The 22,177-nt window shown below is 53.2% G+C and overlaps 1 protein-coding gene across 1 annotated transcript; it reads right to left on the bottom strand.

Moving 5' to 3' along the window:
• Positions 1-9,600: 9,600 nt before the first annotated feature.
• Positions 9,601-19,356, bottom strand: CRYBB2 (crystallin beta B2). The gene is made up of 6 exons (XM_054006716.1): positions 19,271-19,356; positions 17,712-17,780; positions 15,405-15,523; positions 11,280-11,412; positions 10,520-10,662; positions 9,601-9,852 (listed from the first exon to the last, which is right to left on the bottom strand). The coding sequence occupies exons 2-6, from the start codon at positions 17,763-17,765 to the stop codon at positions 9,684-9,686; spliced, it is 618 nt and encodes a 205-aa protein (XP_053862691.1). The 5' UTR covers positions 17,766-17,780; positions 19,271-19,356; the 3' UTR covers positions 9,601-9,683.
• Between the last annotated feature and the right edge of the window lie 2,821 nt (positions 19,357-22,177).

The following is a 22,177-nucleotide window of genomic DNA, read 5'->3' as shown; positions in this document are numbered from 1 at the left end:
GCTGCAGGGGGCGTGAGCCCTGCCACTAACCCAAGTGCTTCACACTCTGAGTGGGTCGGCCAAAGAAACAGCGACATTGATTACGGAATCGTCTCCCGATGGCTGGGGTGGGAGCTGCCCTTTCAGTCTCTCCTGGACCAAGTACTACAGGGCACATAGTGGCTAACCAGCCCCTGGGAACCAGCCAGATGGGACCAAATGGATCTTTTACCTTCCAAAGGTTAATGTCAGTTTTTGCTTACTATGCCAGTGGCGGGTACTCACCTCTGCAAACTATGGGCGTAGTTTGGTGGGGATGTAGGGGGGCATCACCCCCCCCCAAACTGCAAGCTTTGGGCAGGTGCAGAATTTGCCCCCCCCCCCCACGGCCCCATTGGCCTAACTGGAGCTGCCCCTCCCCAAATATAGACGTCAAACTACGCCTATGCTGCAAACGATGACAGGCCAGAGAGGCCAAGCACAACAGTGCGAAGAGAGAAACACGAGCCAGTGAAAAGCAAAGGCACCGCTGAGTACGAAACAGTGGATTTGCCAACAACAGGGGACTCCTGGTTGGGACTGATCAGTGACTGTCCTGTCCCCTTTGTTAGGTGCTGCCTGTGACTCCCCCAGCACTTTGCATTGCAGCTGGAAGGGGAAGAGCGAGTATGCAAATAAAGGGAGACATCCCCGAATGAGCCAAGTGAGACTCTCCTTCCCCACACCAATGATGCTAATTTCCTGCTATCCCCTGACGCACAGCACTGCACAGTCCCTTGGCTCCCACCTCCCCCTTCCTCCAGCTCCCACCTCTGATCCCAGCGGGAACGCGCCTTCATTCCTTTAGCCCCCGAGAGCCACCCGCTCTCCCAGCGGGCCCTGTCCCTCTAGCACACACACAAGTGCACAGAGCCAGCGCCCGCCCCACGCCGCACAGCCTGCCATTAAAGAACGTGGCTTAAAACGATGTTAACGGAGCGAAGAGCTGAGAGCCACAGCGGTGCCTCTGTAGCGCGCTTGCCATCTGCTGTCACACGCTGGGAGTATTAAGTCCAGCTGGGGAAGCCAATCGCCTGCGGAGCCACACGGCAAGAAGGGGCCATTTCTCCTTGGGGACGAGGGATTTGAAGAACTGCGCCAAGAGCGGAGTTCATCTCATTTTACAACCGCCAAGTTAGGCCCAGGAGAGGCAAGAGCCAGCCTGCCCTATCGCCTCCAGCTGCCCCCCTGCACTGGTGTCTTCCTTGGCTGGCCATCGCCTGGCATTGAACTTTGGCTGGGCTCTGCGCTGGGATATATGTGCACCCAACAGACACACCGTTCCCTCCCTCCACCCCCTCGCAGTCCCAGTCGTGGCTGGGCAGTTTACACCTTGTGCCGACGCTGGTGGGGCAGGTGGCTGCAGTGTCGTGTTTCTGGTCCCAATCCCAGGGGCATTGCTGGCATCTCTTATGAGAAATCCTCCATCCCCCATGTCAGCCCAGCTCGGTCCTTCTCCTACCCCTCCAAGAGGCTATCCCAGCCAGTTCGGCAGCACAGACTGCATGGTCTGGCCAGTTCATCTAGGCCAGCTCTGCGTGGCTGGCCCGACCCTGGGCCGGAGGGGTCTCAGGACACACCGATCCCCTGACTGCAGAGTCTCCCAGCCCCACAGAGCCCCTGGGAGGGAGCCCAGCTGGCCTATTTGGAGCGATTAGTTATTTGCTGTTATTTGTGAAGCACCAACAAGGTGCTGGATGCTACACAGGGCCTGGGTATGGGGCAGGCCCCGCCCCGAGGGGCTCACAGCCTGAAAGACAACACAGACCCTTCCACTGCTTTCATGTCTTATCCCTTCCAAAATGCTGGGCAGGGAGGGCACCAGGCTGAGGCGTGTTAGTGCATGTTGGTTTCATGGGGTCTGGACGTGGATGGTCGTTCCTGTCCCAGGGCGCTGCCTGGAGACGCCATGGAAAGCAGAGTGCGAGAATGAAAGCAAACGGGGGAGCCTCGCCAAAGCCGTTTCCTTGTCTCTTACCCGAAGCTGCTGTCTGGGTCGGCTGTAGAAACCCCTTCAGTTGTCCATTGGCCTGTCTGGACTCGGAGGTCGGTAGAAGCCAGCTTTTCCTGAGCAAGTCAATGACAGCTCCCAGCAAGCGCCGGTTATCTGCTGCAGTCAGACAACTGAAAACGTAATCAGGACTGGAGGTGAGAAATCTCGACTGGCTAATGTTATTGCTTGTATTTGTCTGGCGCCCGTGTCAGATTCACTGTGTGTCTGGCAGCGCAGCGGTAACACGTAAACTGACTCTCCCTTCAGCAGTGTGACAATAAGCAGACAGCGAGCTGGTAAGAACTGTAGCGGGGGAATTCTGGCCTCAGCTCTCTCTCTTACGGACCAATCTCTCTCTCACGGAGAAGGACAGCAGGACCGGGGCCAGTTCTAGCCATATTACTCTTAGTCCACCCAATTTACTAGGTGATGAGGGACTCTGTGTAAGCAGTCTCTGGGGTTTCATTGTTTGTGTGATGTCAGAAGGGCAGCAAAGTCTGAGTTTGTTATGACACATGAAACAGATGTTTCGCTGAATTAAGAAAAACAGTCCGAGATAAAGCAAAAGAGAGTCCTGTGGCACCTTAAGACTAACAGAAATATTGGAGCATAAGCTTTCATGGGTGAATGCCCACTTCATCAGACGCAAGTAATGGAAATTTCCAGAGGCAGGTATAAATCAGTCTGGAGATAACGAGGTTAGTTCAATCAGGGAGGGTGAGGTGCTCTGCTAGCAGTTGCGGTGTGAACACCAAGGGAGGAGAAACTGTTTCTGTAGTTGGATAGCCATTCACAGTCTTTGTTTAATCCTGATCTGATGGTGTCAAATTTGCAGATGAACTGGAGCTCAGCAGTTTCTCTTTGGAGTCTGGTTCTGAAGTTTTTTTGCTGTAAGATGGCTACCTTAACATCTGCTATTGTGTGGCCAGGGAGGTTGAAGTGTTCTCCTACAGGTTTTTGTGTATTGCCATTCCGGATATCTGACTTGTGTCCATTTATCCTCTTGCGTAGTGACTGTCCAGTTTGGCCAATGTACATAGCAGAGAGGCATTGCTGGCACATGATGGCATATATAACATTGGTGGACGTGCAGGTGAATGAGCCGGTGATGTTGTAGCTGATCTGGTTAGGTCCTGTGATGGTGTTGCTGGTGTAGATATGTGGGCAGAGTTGGCATCAAGATTTGTTGCATGGGTTGGTTCCTGAGTTAGAGTTACTATGGTGCGGTGTGTGGTTGCTGATGAGAATATGCTTAAGGTTGGCGGGTTGTCTGTGGGCGAGGACTGGCCTGCGTCCCAAGGTCTGTGAAAGTGAGGGATCATTGTCCAGGATGGGTTGTAGATCACTAATGATGTGTTGGAGAGGTTTAAGCTGAGGACTGTAGGTGATGGCCAGTGGAGTACTGTTGGTTTCTTTTTTGGGCCCGTCTTGTAGCAGGAGGCTTCTGGGTACACGTCTGGCTCTGTTGATTTGTTTCTTTATTTCCTTGTGTGGGTATCGTAGTTTTGAGAATGCTTGGTGAAGATCTTGTAGGTGTTGGTCTCTGTCTGAGGGGTTGGAGCAGATGCGGTTGTACCTCAGCGCTTGGCTGTAGACGATGGATCGTGTGGTGTGTCCGGGGTGGAAGCTGGAGGCATGAAGGTAGGCGTAGTGGTCGGTGGGTTTTCGGTATAGGGTGGTGTTAATGTGGCCATCGCTTATTTGTACTGTGGTGTTTAGGAAGTGGACCTCCTGTGTAGATTGGTCCAGGCTGAGGTTGATGGTGGGGTGGAAGCTGTTGAAATCATGGTGGAATTCTTCCAGGGTCTCCTTCCCATGGGTTCAGATGATGAAGATGTCATCAATGTAGCGTAGGTAGAGAAGGGGCGTGAGTGGACGAGAGCTGAGGAAGCATTGTTCCAGGTCAGCCATAAAAATTTTGGCATATTGTGGGGCCATGCAGGTGCCCATAGCGGTGCCACTGGTCTGGAGGTATATAATGTCACCAAATTTGAAATAATTGTGCGTGAGGATAAAGTCACAGAGCTCAGCAACAAGTTGTGCTGTGTCATCATCTCCTCCCTTAATGTTCACACCTCAACTGCTAGCAGAGCATCTCACCCTCCCTGATTGAACTAACCTCGTTATCTCCAGACTGATTTATACCTGCCTCTGGAAATTTCCATTACTTGTCTTATGAAGTGGGCATTCACCCACGAAAGCTTATGCTACAGTACTTCTGTTAGTCTTAAAGGTGCCACAGGACCCTCTGTTGCTTTTTACAGATTCAGACTAACACAGCTACCCCTCTGTTACTTGAGTCCGAGATAAGAGAATTAAAAGGAGAATGGCTATTCGCAGGCCCCAATGTATTGATGTTTGCTACAAGATTGCACAGGATATCATCGTTGTCATGGCAAATCCCAGCGGGACATAACCTCCCCTTGCAGATCAAATGCCACCTGGATCAATCTCTATCCAGCTCCTTAAGATGGTCTAGTTGGACATTCAGTCTGTGCCCGTCATTGGTGATCTTATTGCACCGCCAGAGCTTCTGTGGGTCAAGAAATCCTTGACAAAGTAGTGGCATTCCTTGGTAAATGTGCTTCATCATTCATTGATCTTCCCTCCTGATAATATGCCCATACCGAGAAAGCCATCAATACCTACCCAGTTCTGGTGGAGACAATGTCCTCAGTGCTGATCTTCTCCTGCCACTTAATGTGAACCAGCTAATAAAGATGATGAGAATCGAAAATGCCAGTCCACTGGTTCAGTCAGCTACTGTGCAATGGATCTGTTAAAACCAGGGCTATGGAGTTCTGCAGCTTCTTCCACGATGACTTGATGACATTCCAACACTGAACCCATTCGGCCTTTGCTTATGCTCTCAACCAACATATTGCAGCTAAGAAAAAAGTCAGGCTACAGTTTGAGTCCTCAAACTGCTGTGAGCATCTCCTGATCCATGGCTGACATTTGAAGAGCTTTGGCCCCAGCACTGAGTTGGCAGTGGATAGCACCAGTGACCTAACAATGCCATTCCTCATCAGATGACAGAGAAAACAAGCCTTCAGTCTCTAATGCTTCAATGGCCGTGAGCCATTGGGAACGCAAAGCTGTCTTGTAGCTCAGCTCTAATAGGAGTTTTGGTTGAATCAGTCTAGCTTTGGCCCATTAGCTGGCTGTTGAAGTCAGAAGTACAGTTTTGTCAGCAGACGCCAATGGTCAGTGCCAAGTTCAGCACCTCTATGAACTGGTACATCCATGCTGGCTGACTGGTTGTTAACAAAGACACAATTGGTAACCATCCTTGTGAAACCATCTGGGCCGGACCAGGTGTGCTTGTGACGGGTGATGGAAGAGCGAGACCGCAGTCACCGTGTCATTGGCAGCCACAAATTCCAGCAGTCACTACCTCTTCCTGTTCTTCTGCCAGCTACCGAACTTCCCACGTGTACTTGCCCAGGTGCTGTCCCCCTTTCCGACCCTCTCACTAAAAGCAGGATTGCATTAAGGATTATCTGCTGCTGCTGGTAAAACCCATCTGCAGCTTCATCACTGGCCGTGGTGTAGGTGGGACTGTACACAGCGGTGATGGTAAGACATCCACAGCCGGTACTCAATCAGATGCTGTTAAGTCACTCAGTAATCACCCGCCAACCCTGCAATGTCCATCAGGCATAAAGCGAAGGTACAACAGCCACACCTTGCCAGAGCAACCCCTCGGGAGGCTCAGAACAAAGACCTATTGTTGCATTTCTGTTCCCAGCTTCCTGGCCAGCACACTCAGAGAGAGCTCAAACATCGATTTTCAACTGCTTGATGCGAGGACAACTTGAGTTGCTTCAGACAATGTTCCAGGTACCAATTTCACATATGCACCAACACTGGGATGGCCTGTCCACAAGGTTTCATTGGTCATTTTTGCCTCAGTGGCAGAGACAAACTCCTGGCCATTTTGGCTTCGAGGACAACTGACCAGATTGTCACAGGTTAAAAACACCCTCATGCCACGAACGTACCTAACCCTCAGGCAAACACCAGACTCCGACTACTACATGTGTTCAGAATTCAGATCCAAGCACAGCAGCGAGTGCCCATGTCAGGAATTCGGACACTGAGAGATCGAATGGTGCAGGATATATGCAGAGATGGTGCCTCAAGAGATGGGGGGCCACATTCAGAGGTAATGCAAGTTAAATCCTCTTTATGCTACTTACACCCATATGGCTGATGGCTAAGGCAGTGTGTGGGTGACGTTTGCATGCCACGGCAGTAGTTGCAGGTGTTAGGAGGTGGAATCAGTTTCAACTTAGCCCTTTCTGGCTGCTCAGTGTGTAAATTACACCAACTGAGACATCAGCCCAGTGGGTGTGAGTAGCTGAAGGAGAGGGAGGGTTTCACACCACCTCTGAATGGGACTGTCTGGGTTCCAGTTACCGGAAGAATATTCTGGCATTTTAAGAGCAATTCAAGTTATAGGAATGTGCTGCCTTAATTCTTTTAGATTATGGGGCTTTCTTGCCGTGGTCCCAATTTCCCCTTTTCCAGAGTGCAGCCTTCTTGTGGAAATTGCCACTTGTTCATGTAAAAACGCAGCAACAATCTGAAGCAGCTCCCTTCCATTCCCCCGGCTCGCCCCCATCCACTCAATCATCTCCCAAAGACCATGTTCTCCATTCTCCCAGACATGGTGCGACCTCCTACACGCACTTCACCCCCTTCAGCCCCTGCCCTCAGCCCCCCAGCCTGCAGGGACAGCAAGGGCCAATGGAATCACTCCGCGTTTACGTTGCTGCTGGGAGCACAGCTTCAATCAGCTCTTTGGGTTTTCCCTTCAGCTGGGGGAAGGCAGCAAGTAAAACCCAAACCCCAACCACTACCCTCGGTCGCTGACACTGTGTTGAACTGGGCCAGTCTCTCAATAACATCTAATGTCAAATGAAGCAGCATTGGGTGAGGCTGTGGTGACACACAGTGGCCACCAAGAGAATCTGGCTTCCTGAGCAAAGACTGCATGGAACAGTTACCCTACGAAGAGTTTGTGAAGCATCAGACGAAAAGCAGGGGGCTGGCTATCCTGATGCCTTGCCCCACACAACACTCAGGGCATGTGGGTTAGTTCAGAACAGCCTGGACTGGTACTATGTCTAGGAGGAACTCCGGAGAGCATTTATAGCTCTTGCTATTAACAACAACCCTCTGCACTTCGACAGGCACTGCCACAAGCGTCAGTTAAGTCTCACAGCACCCCGGTGAGGCAGGTAATTATTATTTTGGTCCTGTGACCAATGGCAGATGAGAAAGGCCCAAAGAGATTAAGTCAGTTGTCTAAGGCCAGTGGCAGACCCAGAACGAGAACCCAGGAGTCCTGATGCCAGATCCTTGCTTTAGATAACACTGCTGCCAAGAATTGCCTGGATCCTGAATCTATTTGTGGGTCTTAACTCTGCTGTGAAAGTCAAATCCCTCCACTTTAACTGGGCAAATGGGTTGGTTTGAAAAAAGGCCTTTCCCCCTGTTTTGTTTAGAAGCTCTATTGCATTTGATAGCACACATACAATAATTAATATACAGAGAGAGATAGTGAGACACAGAATAAACGGAGACCTCATCCAGAGTGTAAAATATCTCCGTGGAACACAAGCAAGGAGTGATTCTACATTATGCACAGGAAAAGTCTTGCTTGGCCGCACTTCCTGACGGAGCCACTACAGGGGTTAGTTCTCTCAACTTCATAGTATTATTTAATGCAATGTGATTTTGTTACTAGGTTAACTGACTGACAGGGCAAAATTCCTCCCTCGTGCAGGCCCTGACATCACTGGCCCAGGTGAATCTGGCCTGGCTTCCAACCCTGGCTTGCATATCTATGGCACTAGCTAGCAGAAAGATGCTCCAGGGTCGTTCTAGGGGTGGCTCACCCTCTTCCCACTGAAATGCACAAAAACGCAGCAGCAACCAAGCTCCTGTACCACTCTGAGCCCCATGGCAGGGCTTCGGGCCAAACACCAGACCAGTCTGAGGGCATCGCGCAGGCCGGTTAATCTGCAGAGTCCTGGATAAACGGTGGCCACCGTTCAGGATTCCTATCGAATTCACTAGCTCAGAGCCCTGGAGGGAATAGCTGTAAGCTAGGGTTACCATATTTTGTGCCTCCAAAAGGAGGACACTCCACGGGGCCCTGGCCCCGCCCCCAGCCCCGCCCCTCCCCCGCCCCCTCCCTAAAGTCTCCGCCCCCTCCCCTGCTTCCCGCGAACATTTAATTCGCGGGAAGCCTGGGCAGGTAAGGGGGGGTGTGGGGGGAGGAGGTGCAGCCCAGGCTGCCCCCCCCCGGCGGCTCCAGCCTGGGTCGGCTCGGGCCCTGGGGTGCCGGCCCTGGCCCCCCGGCAGCCCAGCGCACCCCCCCGGCTCCCGGCCCCGGCGGCCCAGCGCACCCCCCGGATCCCGGCCCCGGCGGCCCAGCGCACCCCCCCGGCGGCCCGGCTCCCGGCCCGACCCCCCGGCTCCTGCCCCGCGCACCCCCCCGGCGGCCCGGCTCCCGGCCCGACCCCGCGGCCCAGCGAACCCCCCTGGCCCCGCGCACCCCCCCGGCTCCCGGCCCCGCGGCCCAGCGCACCCCCCCGGCGGCCCGGCTCCCGGCCCGACCCCCCGGCTCCCGGCCCCGCGGCCCAGCGAACCCCCCCGGCCCCGCGCACCCCCCCGGCTCCCGGCCCCGCGACCCAGCGCACCCCCCCGGCGGCCCGGCTCCCGGCCCGACCCCCCGGCTCCCGGCCCAGCGGCCCAGCGCACCCCCCCGGCGGCCCGGCTCCCGGCCCGGCTCCGTGGCCCAGCGAACCCCCCCGGCTCCGCGGCCCAGCGCACCCCCCCGGCGGCCCGGCTCCCGGCCCGACCCCCCGGCCCCGCGGCCCAGCGCACCCCCCCGGCGGCCCGGCTCCCGGCCCGACCCCCCGGCCCCGCGGCCCAGCGCACCCCCTCGGCGGCCCGACCCCGTGGCCCCGGCCCGGCACTGCGCCCCTGGACCCCGGCCCGGCACCGCGTGCCCGGCCCTGCGACCCCGGTCCAGCCCTCCCTCCCGATTTTCCCGGACATGCCCGGCTTTTGGGGATTTCCCCCCGGACGGGGATTTGAGCCCCCAAAAGCCGGACATGTCCGGGAAAATCCGGACGTATGGTAACCCTACGTAAGCTCTTGGTTTCCTGGCTTATCACTGCTGCCTGGGGGGTGGAGGTTTGGCTCCCTGCCTTTTATTCTTAATTTTCAGTCACTGCTGCCTGCGGGGGAGGAGGAACTGACCCAGCTCTCAGTGCAGGGGGTGGGGGGTGTATAACGACAAGTGCCTTTGCCCTTTGTGAATGCTGGGCCTCCACTCCACACCCTGGAGTCTCAGAGGAGCACAGGGGCTCTGAGGAGCTCAGAACTAGTAGCCCCCACCAGCACGTGCCCCAGTGCAAACACAGAATTATTTCAAGTGTCTTAAACCCCCCCCCCCCCCCCCGAGAAAAGAAGTGCCGGACGCGATCGAGCGTTTGAAACTCAAAGCTTTATTCCGTTGCTTCAACAGCAGCGCAGCATTCATCACGCAGTGGCATGTTGGGGAGCGAGGCCATCGGGAAACAGCAGCAGGTCACATAAAACTGGTTCTGGTTTCCTTCTCCTCCGGGCACTCGGGGGGGAGGGGTGGGGGGCTTCAGTTGGTGGGGTGAAAGGCCCCTCGCTGATGCCACTGCATATCCCGGATGCGCCTGACGGATTGAATCTGGGGGTGCTGGGCACCAAACTCTGAGCTGTCCTTATAGTCCCCCTTTTCAAACAGGTACTGGTAGCCTCTGTAACCGGGGTACTGGTATCCAACCCAGCTGCAAAGGGAAAGCCCAGCCAAGTCAGAGACTGGGAGAACCCAGGCATCAGGGAAACCCACCCAGCGTCTCCTCCCACACAGGCAACCCTGCCCCGCTCCGCCCTGTGGGTGGCGAATCGCCTGGCTGGGGCAAGGGGACGTGCCCCGAGGGCTCTCTCTAGCACCACTGCATCGGCCAGCCCTGCCCTCTGCTTCAGAGCCATTAAAGCTCTAGTCAAAGCCTCTGAGTGAAAGGGCTTCCAGAGCCCAGAGGAGTCACTGCCTTGGGGCTGACCCCGCTTGGGAGCTTCCCTCCTGCCCTGCTCCGTCCGGCGAGGGCACTTGGTCCTTGACCCCCTCACACACCTCACTGGCCTCAGGAGGCTCCGTGCATCAGGGCAAAAGGTCGTTTATTCTCCAGCCCTATCTAGCAACTTGTGTTCTCCTGCTCAGCTCCAGGCCCAGAGCAGAGAGCTGAGCAGCAGAGATGCTGACTGCAGGACAGCAGTTGTGCCTGGAGTCTAACCACCTGGGTTAGGGTGTTGTATGGCGACACCTTAAACTGGAGACAATTCGGGCTGTAGGGACAGAATGTGATGCAATCGATGATTCTGTCCCTCAGTTCCTAGATTGCAGGGAAAAGGAGACTAACAGGGTCATGTGGACTTGACGCCCCAGGTACTTACGTGCCACTTTGCACGCGCACAGATGACACTTTTTCCTGGTAGCCATGAGCATGGAAGCTGGGCACATCGTCATCTATGATCTCAATCTTCTTGCCGGTGAAGCTGGGGTTTTCATAGAGGACGATCTTGTGTTCCTGGCTGTCCTGAAGAGAGGAGAGATGCGGGGTCAGCATTAGCCATGGGGCCAGGCACCTTCCAGGGAAGTTATCAGGGAGTCGGAGAAGACGGCTCAAGCCTCCAAACAAAACTCAAGGGCACAGAGAGTGGGCCCAGGTCAGCCTCGTCAGGAGGAGCGTTGCCTGCTCGCAGGAGGGGGAATGCTGACCGTGAGCAGACGTGGATCGTGATCCTCCTTAGCCGTTCACCAACAAACTTTGGTGGTGGCAGATTGCCCCATAACTGCCCATTCTAGGGTTCCCTCAGACCTTCCTCTGAAACATCTGGCATCGGCTGCTGTCAGAGACATGACACTGGCCTAGATAGCGCCTGGTCTGACCTGGGAGGACATTTCCTATTTTCCTATGGACATACAACTTTTCAGTGGAGATCTGTGCACAGGTATATTCACAAATATGGCGACTGCAGGAGCTGCAGGCATTGGAGGACACAATGACTTGCCTTTTTTTAAAGTTCAGAACAGCTGGTTTTGTCCAGGATTTTGGCTCCAGCTCTCAGTCTGAGAGGACCCCGGAAGAGGCTCATGATCAGGTCTTTGCCTGACCAGATTATACTGACCGGTGTCTGACACAAGCACTCTCACCACTTTGATGGGTCTCAGGGCGCCAATGGTGTCGCTCCTCCGGCTGTTGGTCCAGGAATCCCAGCGGGGATACTCGCCCTTTTCAAACACAAACTGCTCCCCTTTGCAGTTTGCCTGTTCGTAGCCAACCCAGCTGGAAAAGAACAAAGTACAAACATTGGAGATAGATGGGCAAAGCACCAGAAACTTCCATTTCTGAACCATCCCCCAGCTCCTCAGCAGACGGCCAGAGAAACGACCCTTTTGCTGTTTGCCTGGAGGACTCAATTGGCTTCCTGGGTATATATTTACTATCCTGGGTGTGTCACACTATTCTCTAAATTAAACACTACCCAGTATTATACTATTCTGCCACAATGTCAATGTGTATAAAATACCTTATTTAAGCTAACTTTAGCTATTCCCAACAGGACATTAAAGGATCATATGATGAACACATCTGGTATGTATAAGCAAGCTCTGTAACCTAGCCGTATCTGGTACGGAAGCATGACATGGTGCCAGAAGTAAACTAAGAATAGAAACAGAAGTAAAACAGCTACAACAGTTGCAAACCCAAGGAACAAAGGTTGCAGGATCTCATCAAGCTGCCACTCTCCAAAGCCCCAGAGAACTTCAGCTTAGACAAACGTTCATAATGGACAGAGGAAACAATATTTTGCAATATTTTGCATTGGTACCAAATGCCACAAAGAAACTGGAGATATAGAGGTATCTTTTTTAATTTATAGTATGGGGAAGCAGACAGCATATATTTAAATATTTTGACTTTACTATAGACAGACAGTCACAAAGATGACTATGAAAGGGTTCTGGCTATATTTGATGCATACTTTATATGTGGTTTATGAAAGCATGTTTTTACCAGAGAATTCAAGAACCAGGGGAAAATGTTGAACGTTTTGTAAGAGCTCTGCATACATTGGCTGAAAACTGTGATTTTGGGGAATGAAAAACATGAAAATATCAGACACAGGCTGGTTATTGGGTTAACAGATAAAAACCTTTCACAGCAGCTACAACTGAAGAGAGTTTTAACCATAGCCCCAGCTATATAGAAAGCAAAGCTGTCTGAGCTGGTGAGAAAGCAAAACCAAGAGCAACTTGCCAAACTTGAAAAACAAGAAGCTACCTTAGAAGCCATTAACAGATGCAGCCTGAGTGCTAAAAGCCATTACTATAAGACCCCTGAGGTGAGCAGAGAACTCTCAGGCTAAAAGGAACAAATTCCAGTCTACATGCACAAGATGTGGAAAAAGTTGCATCCCAAGTGATGATGCATGTCCAACCAGAGGCACACGGTGTAATAAATGCATGAAATATGGACATTTTGCAGCTGTTTGCCACACCAAAGCAGTCAGGGAGTTGACTCATATTACAGACAATCCAGAGTCTCTGTTTCTGGGATCTATCACTTGTGATGACACAGAACCTGCCTGGAGATGAAACTGAATATTCATGGCAAGACTATTGACTCAGGAGCTGACATCACAGTCATCTCAAAAGGGACTTACAGTCACCTTCAAGCCCTCCCAGAGCTGAAGTCACCTGGCTCAGAACTCAGACTAGCCCTGGAGGGATTCTGAACTGCATGGAAACAATATACAAAGACAAAAACTTTGCATTCAGAGTGATTGGATCAAAGGATCAAAGACCAACAACTTTCTCAGGGGCGGTGTGGCAGCCATGACAGGCCTAGTGAGAAAGGTGGAAGAAGTCAATGGAATATTTGGCGATACTGGACTTTGGGAAGGAGATCGAATACAAATCAACTTCAGAGACGATACTGAGCCATACAGCATACAAACACCTCTACCAGAGAGACCATGGAAGAGACTAGCTGCAGATATAGGCAAGTTCAGAGGACATCATTTCCTGGTCATTGTGAACTATTATTCCAGCTGTGTAGAAATAATGAACTTGAAAGACCTAACGTGTCACGGGGTTATCAAGAACTGAAGTGCACTTGTTCTCTATGTTAAAACGCTGGTCAGGGATAAGTCTCGGTACGGTACAGCTTGCAATGCTCTGCTTTTAAGCATGCCAGGCACCTGGGAGTCTGCTGATTGGTGCAGCTCATTCCATATTGTTACTTATGGGCCAAATTCTGGCAGGCGCAGTGCATAGGCATCCATCAGAACCAGCACCACCAGCAAGGAGCATGTGTTGGCAGGCAGCCCACTGTATCCTGGCTCCCCAAAGAACACAAAGCCTGCCCAGCAACCCCCCCCCCCAAACAGGAGCTGTCCCAGGGATGTACAGAACAGGGGTGTTATGCAGATTTAGAGAGATCCTGTTCCTGACCGCACACGAGCCCTGTGTATGCTCCTGGCACAGAGGGACAGCGAGCGAGCGAGCAAGCTCCACCAGCAGTGGGTGTGCTCCCACTTTGTAGCCATCACACTGACCTCCATTCGTTGGCCTCAGGGCTGTGACTTTGGAAAAGGAACTCTGTTCCCAAGGGCCAGATTTGGGAAGGAGCCTGCTCCCAATGACTTGGGGAAGGAGCCTGCCCTGTGCGGAGTGCGGCTCCGCTTCATCACTCCTGTTTGGGGCGGAGACGACTGAACTGGGGGCGGAGACGACTGAACTGGGGGCGGAGGGATAGCTCAGTGGTTTGAGCATTGGCCTGCTAAACCCAGGGTTGTGAGTTCAGTCCTTGAGGGGGGCCATTTAGGAAACTGGGGTAAAAATCTGTCTGGGGATTGGTCCTGCTTTGAGCAGGGGGTTGGACTAGATGACCTCCTGAGGTCCCTTCCAACCCTGATAGTCTATGATTCTATGAACTGTCAGGAGAAAGCAAGGGAGAGGCCTCTCTCTCTGTAGCTCTTGGTGAGATTGTTTTTCCGAAGAGACCCCTGTCTTCACAAAGCCCTGCCTGACTCTGATCAGAAAGAGAGAAGCCAATACCCACCCTAAGCGCGCAGGGGGGTTGTATGGAAACAAGGAAAACAGAAGGGTCTGAAGAGCTGCGCAATAGCAGGGCAGTAACGACGGCACATTCCCTGCCCCTGCAAGGGAAGGAAATGGAGTTGTTGGAGCCAGCTTAATGGCGGTGTTAGTTCGGGAGCCCTTCAATTCCTCCTCTTTTATAAGAAGCGGGGGGTCTTTATTGCAGAATGCCAGTGCTATTCAGTGGAGTTCATGCTGCAGGAGGAAATCCTGGGCACAGAAGGTGGGATTTTCCAGACCCTAGGACTTCACTGGCCCCAGGACTGAGCTTACACAAAGAGTTGTGCTGAGAATTGGGTTTTTATCAACTAGGTTACGGAGCCTCGTGCCCATTAGCGAGCCTGTATCTCCATCTCACTCTCGCTATGGCTGGCAGCTGGGGGGGGAGGGGGCACAGCACAGACAGCTGAAGTCATATGTGCAGCCCCAGGCCATCAACCATTGAGGGAAATGACAAATGATCAGGGCAGGAAGCTACTCGCTGCAAAACACACAGTAAATTTGGCCAACTACAGCAGGAATGCCAAGCCGGATTGCTACAACTATACTGCATTTCCTGCGCGTGCACACACCCACACGCACACACACCCAGCAGCATGGCCACAGCGGCACAGAATGGCACCTTGGGTTAGCTGCCTGAGCAGAAACCTGCCCGGAGCCCCCAGTATGTACTTGGGCACCGAGCGCGAGCAGCCCCCGTGCTGTCCAGGTTACGCTGCTGTTTCTAGCCCACTAGCTTGAGCAGAGCTAGCACGTGTCTGTCTACCCGCTCCAGGAAGCATGCGCCCAGCTGCGGTGTAGACACACCCTAAAAGAGTTAGCTAAATCCTGCTCTTAGGTACCCTGGTGTAAAACCAGTGTGAGACCACTGGAGTGAATTTGTTCACGAGGGCACCAATGAGGACTGAGTCTGGCCCAGCACCTGTCAGTCTGGGAGGTGCTCAGGGGGTCTCTTTCCATAATTCCACCCAGAGGCTCAACTGCTGGGACCTCTCCAGACTGAGGAAGCCCGGGCGGGACGTCCATTCAGTAACTTACCTCTTCAGTTGATCTTGTTTTACACTGAACTGTTGCTTCTGAGTCACTATCACAACTGCCCCTGCCTGATACACCTACTGGCCCAGACTCACCCACGTGCTTTCATTCCCACCGTCCCACGTGCAAGATACGTACGGTCCAGAGTGTACTAGGATGGAGCCAACTTTCTCCATTCCGGCCTCCTTCAAATTGGAACAAGCTGCGTTAAGTTCATGGCAGCGACCTTGGAAATTCTCTTGCTCAAAGACGACAATCTGACACCCAGAGAGAGAGGAGAACAGCAGCTTAGCAAAGGGGGGTTGAAGCCCTGCCGTCCATCCTACCCGTGAGCACAGGGGTCTGTGCAGGACTGTTCCCTACAGTACGTTCCCTTGTGATTTCTCTACGTCAGTGTAGGGAGGAGAGACTCTGGCAGCCCCGTCAATTCTGTTCACACCCAGGACGGTGGAGGCTAGAGCTGGAAAAGCACCATTTACACCAGTCCACTCAGCCCATGTCCCTCAGCCAGAGCAAGATTCTTCCCTGCATCTTCAAGTGTTTGGCCCAGGCTCCTTTCAAAGGGCTAAGTGACTCCCAGCGTGGCCCTGGGGGAGGGCTCTGGATACCCATCCTGAACTTTGGTTTTTCCATTTCTCTGAGTTACAAACTACCCCAAAGAACCTGCTCCTCGCTCTTGGTCCCTGCAGAGTGTTCTATGTCTTTTTGGTTGTTATTTGCCCAAAGCTATAAATGTTGGGCCAAATTCAGCCCTGGTCCAACTCTGTTATCTTTAGTGAACTCAGAGCAGGCACCACTTAGCCCATTTACCGTTAGCCTCCGTCACTGGTGTTGCCCTTCTCTGAATTCCCCAACTCACCCACGTCCTCCCAGCACCCAGGTGCCCTGAGCCGAGCCCATATTTCACAATGAAATGATCGGCTAGGGCTGGGTTTTCAAATTTGCCTGAGCCTCCTCAACAATTTGCTTTCAAGTCACAGATCTAAATCACTCCAACTGTGGCAACCTTTCCTTCCCAATGCAATTCAACCCAGCGAAATGAACAGGGGCTTAGGGACGGGCGTTGCGTGTTAACACACCATCCAGCGAGCTGGGCTCTGCCGGCTCAGCACAGGTTTGAGGGTCAGTGGAGCAGAGAGAGGAAAATCTGTTGTGTCTGCACACAAAACAGGATGAGGCAGCTCCACTGAAGTCAACGGCAGCCTTTCCAGCCACTTCGGCAGGGGGTGGATCAGGCCCCGAAGGAGGAGAAGGCTCCCGCCGACTTGAGCAGGATCGTTGCCCTGAAGTCACAGAGGTCACAAACGGAGTCCCTGGGTCCCAAGATGAGGGTAATGTGAGGTCGGGGCTTTCCCCCTCCCACATACAGGACTTGATCTAACGCGTGAGGTCCCACCTTTTCTATGCGGCAGTTAGACACTGGGGGTTGGCCCGTGCCAGCTGACTCGGGCCAAGGGGCTGTATAATGGCGGTGTAGACATTTGGGCTCAGGCTGGAGCCCGGTCTCTAGGACCCTGTGAGGTGGGAGGCTCCAGGAGCTGGGGCCTTAAAGGTAAACACCAAACACCCCCGGGAGACTTGCAGTAAAATCACAAGAATTAGCAACCCTGAATAGTTCTGACACCACCTTGTCCCCCCTCCCAGCCCCGCTGAAAACCCCCCTTCCTGGTATTTCTCCTGGCGATGGCAAGTCGGATCCACCAGGGTACAGATCAAAGGAAATGTTTGACACAGGCCCGGGCTCCAAGAGAGCTAATCTTGGGGCATGGTCCCATTTCCTTACGTACAGGCAGGTTTAGGAATTACTGTTTGCAAAGCGCTGCTGCTGTTCGTGCAGAGGCTTTGGCTGATTCTAGGATAATTTGCAGGATTTATAGAGTTTCCCTTGGGGGTCCCCCCCTAGGAATGGCTGTTCAATAGGCCACTTGCTCTCACGCTTTACTGTGAGGCCCCCTTGGACAGCTGCTTACTACTGACCTGGGAGTAGCTGGAGTGGGGAAGCCTCTTTATTTTGTCCCACAGCTCTGGATTTTTGCATCCTGGCGGAGAGCCTCGGGGGGTGATGGCATTCGGTGCTGCCATGCATGCTAAGCGGCTGCTTATGGGCTGGCCCTGGGGCTCAGGGGGCGCTGCCTAGCCTCCCGGCTGCAAGGTCACTACAACATTCCTAGCTGCTATATGAAAGGCAGAGGGGATTTTTAGGTACCAGGGCAAGCAGCTGCTGCCTAGGGGAGGGCGTTCTAAGCAGCTCGGCCGTTCATATTCCAGCCTGGTCCCTCAAAGAGAGGAGAGCACCTCCTGGCATGCATGGAATTGGGGAATGGATCCGCGCCTGCACACTTTCATGCACACACTCGTCTATGTTGCTTGGGCCCATCTCGCGGTGCAAACCCAGCTATTGCACAGAGCACTCACTGCACAGCGTAAAGAAAAGCACATACTGACCTTGGAGCTGGCTTGCTGTTGCTTAGAGGCTGGCATCTGATGGTCTGACGCCATTGTGAAACTGAGAGCCTGGGAGGGAAATTCAGACAGTTAAACGTTGGTCTTGATCATTATAACCGGAATTCTGTTTGGGTTCGTACACACGCACCCATCCCCCCCCAGCCCACTACTCCACGGCAATCCTCTCCCTTCACTTGATTGGCCAATAAACGCCAGAGGAACCCACTAGAATTACCAACACTGGGGGTTTCTAAACACGGTTTCCCTTGAATCCAGGTGGAGCAGGACCAGCGGTGCTGGAGGGTCTCCTTCACCCATCTGAACTGTATCCCTGTGATGGGAAGAAGTCCCTGGTGCTGGAATTTGTGCTAAAGCTCTGGGTTTGCCTAGAATACAATGATTCATCTGAAGCAGGGAGAGAGACCATACAAACCGGCTGCAAAGGAATCGCAGTGGGAGCAAAGACTACAAACTGCGGCTCCCTGCATGCTATGGAAAGGCTGGAGGCAAGTGCCTGTTATATTGTTGGTTCTGTATAAGGGTAATTAGCGCTTGCCCAACAACGGAGTGTGCTAACCCCCCCATTAGAGTCACAAGGGCAGCACAGTGGGACCCTGGGCGGGGACGGACTGGCTTTTCCCTTTGGGACTCTTCAGCCTTTGTACCACATCAGCCAGAGTCCTGTATTCTTCAGCCATGAGTCTCTGGCTCTGTGGCAGAGTAAGGAAGGTGACAGTCTGTGCACTGACTTGCTATGGTTTGGGGCCAAAGCCCAGTCCAGGCCCATCTTGCACCGTCAAGCAGTACAAAGTCTCCATTGGTTTTGGCTGGGAGGTCAGCCGCTGGCCAGTTTTACGCAGGCAAACTCCAGCGAAATCGACTTGCAGTTGGCCTGAGGAAAGCTTGCACGAGACCCTCCGAATTTTGGCCTAAACAATATTAACAGCAATGCAGGAGGGGCAAGCCCCATGGGCTTTGCCTAACCATTTAAGGGCTTGGCTAATGCAGTTCAAGTTTCTGAAGCTTTTTCCACCACCCACCTCAGCAATTTAAACCCCCAGAGAGCCTAATCCGCAGGGCAGCCGGGACTGCGTGTCTGGGAAAGACACATCCCAATTTCCCCGGTTGGCACCAATGTAGCGGCAGATGGTGTGCGGCGCACAGCCTCACCATGCAGGATGGAGCGGCAACGCCTCCTCCTCTGCCCTGCCCGGCACAGTCTCCCCGGAAAGAAACTCGTGCCCAGTAATGGTCAAACATGAGGCATTTTCAAAGCCATCACATTGAGTAAACTCTGTTACGTGATCCCTGCTAAAATTCAATGAAATAAGGGTCAGGCTCCTGACCAGTCATGAAATCACTGTCACTGTAGGCGATCAAAACATTGGTATCCTCTCTTATTATTGATATCCTCTCACCCTCCTGGATGTACACACCCGGGCATCTCTTGATTGCATTCATGCTATGGACGGTAGGTTCGTCTTCAGACTATGCGGGTTTGGATTGCAATGGAAACAAATCCAAAACCAAAAGAAGGACAATAAATAGAAAATTCTTACCAGTTATACCAGTACCCGCTTGAGCCAGTGAAGGGGCTGGGGCCGAGCGGCAGAATTTATACCGCGCCTCAGCAGAATGGTGCCAAAACTATTTACAAAACAGGTAAAGCTTGAGACAAAGGGAGAATACTGGATAAAAGCTCAATGAAAACGAAGGTCAGCTGATTCCCAGAGCCATTGTCTCGCTAAACCCCCAGCTGTAGAATGATTTCATTAGCTTTCACATTCGGAGCGGCCTGCTTTGTTGGCTGTGTTGGCCAGGAGATTTAGAGTTTGCATGCCTCAGCCGAACGCAGGCCAGGCCCTAGACCCTCGCTTTCAAAGAATGTAACAGCCAGCCCTGCTTCAGGATTTTTGGAGCCAGAGACTTTATCCCTGTAACAAACGGACGTCCCCGCCCCACAGTTAGAAGTACAAAAATTGCTGAAGTCGGCCGGCTGCGTGCACAATAAATAACTGGGCCTTTCAAACAAACAGTAAATGTCTGCTGTTGCCAACGTCATTACTTTCAGCAGAAAGAGAAAGCTGTGTATGTAATGCTTTAAACAGAGCGCCGAGAGCACATTTCACTCATGCAAGTGGGGCAGAGATGGCTGTGGCGTGCTGGGTGTTAGGACAAGGAGGAGACTTTCCAGTGCTTTCTGTGCCAGGATGCAAAACAGAGCCACGGACCAGATTCTAATCTCAGAGACACTGGTGTAACTCTGGAGTAGTGCCACTAAGTCACACTGCTACAGGATCACTGGGTAAGGAAGATTAGAGTCGGGTCTGCAGCATACAGGCGGCTTTCCCTTCTGCCTCCGAGGGGCTGCATGTCAGCAGCGCTAGAGACATACATTGGGTGAAACACACTGGGATTCTTCAGGACTGAAGGCCCTACAGCGCAGTATATTCCAACAGCTGCCCCTTGTAATGCCACTGTACAGCCGATTTCTTTTTAAAAAAACACTTCTTATAACTAACCGGCCTAGGAAGCATAGTAACTATGCCTCATGCTGGGTAACGTGATCTTCTTTTTCTCCGTCAACTCCTTTTTAGCCTCTGACTACAGCCTAGCAACTCCCGAAGTTCAGCACCTCTGCATGGAGCCAAGGCAATGGGTCAGTGGAAATAAACCTGAAACGCATCCATGCGGGCGCCCCTGAACAAAGGCAGAGACCAGCAATTGCATGCACATGTCATCCTGGAAGGGCTGGCGGGAAAGCTGCCTTTCCGATGCCGACCTTTGTCTGGATACAAGTCACTAGTGAGCAAACAAAGACGTGTCCGCGCTGGGAACAGAAACTTCTCAGGGATTCCATCTAGAAACCAATGACCTGAATCCCTTCTCTACCACTAATGTGACTGAGTTATGCCAGCGTAAGACTTGTGAGCAAGAAAAGAGCCAGTTCCCTGCCCCATGTGCTATAGCCACCCAGTGAGAAAAACTCCTATCGTAGGAGCTCAGTGCCGCCCTTTCTGCCACGTGAGAAGTGGGCCGGAAGGCTCTCAGAGGGTTTGCACAGCAGTCAACGTTCTCAGCGGTATTGCCACTAAACTGGGTGCAGGGTGGGTGGGAACTAGAGTGATGTGGTTTAAATATCTGGTAACTCATGAACTGCCTGGGCTAGCAAGACACTCCCCGGGATAGACAGGTCGTTTTTGACCATCTCTTTAATGGCTCATGCCAGGGACAGTCAAATACGTGGGGAATACGAAATGGGGAGGAAGCAGGGCTTAATTTGTAAGGAAAGAGGTGCTGGGGCTCAAGCAATTCTTTTACTTTTGTAACTGGTGCAGCAAGCCCAGAGGCGCCGGGGCCCTGAACCGCCCGGCCCAGAGGCGCCGGGGCCCTGAATCCCTGGCCCAGAGGTGCCGGGGCCCTGAACCGCCCGGCCCAGAGGCGCCGGGGCCCTGAACCGCCCGGCCCAGAGGCGCCGGGGCTCATCCCTGACACAAATTAAGCATGGGGAGGAAGGAAACGCAGGATAAAGGCACTGATATTGTAGCAGAGTTTTGCGCTGCAACACCATTCAAAACATGTCAGAGCCTTTAGTTGCCCTGTGTGGTTGCCCTTCATTTCCACAAGGGCAGAAGATAGTAATTTGATTTCCTGTTTCTCTCAGGTGCAGGAAATCAATCTGCTTATTTGGTCTAGCAGATCCTCATGCAAGCTCAGGGCTAAGAACTTGGGAACAAGCTAAGCAGTGAAGGCAGGTGACTAGCAGGCCTGTGGAATTGTTACCGGCTCTGGATGAAACCCCTTCTTCCTTTGGGTCTCTGACATGAATGCAGCTCCCCCCAGCGAGTCACATTGCTGTAGCCTGGGTCTGTGGCCCCCAGAGACAATCTGCTTTGCACAGGAGATGTGAGGGGATGTGCCCTCCTGCTAGGGAGAGGCCGCTGTGGTTAAACCAAGCCTGGATGAGTTAGCGACGGTGCCGCATGGTGTCCCACGTGGCGCTAGTGGTTTCCATGCTGGGCTGGCTGCTGCCCCGCAGGCTGGTCGCGGATGCGATGCTGCGAGGGGCCACGTTGCGCTCCATGGGCATCGAGGCTGCTCAGCACCTCTTGGGCTTTACCCGCCCGCTCGCCAGGCAGGAAACGTGGGGTAGAGAACCCTGCCAGGCGAGGCTGTTGCCTGGCAACCTCTAGCTCCAGTGAAATTGCCCATTTTGGAGGAACCAGAACAGCCCTTGCTAAGTTACCATTTCAGGTGGCTCTGCCTTGGGCTGACTCAGGCGAAAGGCTCCTCCTCCCACTGCCAGTGCACTGAGCCGCCCAGCTGCTAGAAAAGAGATGAATCGCGGGCCTGCACCATGTCTCAGGGGAAAGTACCCACCCCGCTATCCCCGCCCTCCTTCTGAAGGACTCCGCCGCCAGCCAGCGGGACGCGTCTCTCCAAAGGGAGCTCCCTGCTCTGAAAGG

Source organism: Malaclemys terrapin, chromosome 16 (genome assembly GCF_027887155.1).
Source record: "Malaclemys terrapin pileata isolate rMalTer1 chromosome 16, rMalTer1.hap1, whole genome shotgun sequence".
Lineage (NCBI taxonomy): Eukaryota > Metazoa > Chordata > Testudines > Emydidae > Malaclemys > Malaclemys terrapin.
This window is presented reverse-complemented; position numbering and strand designations above follow the sequence as displayed.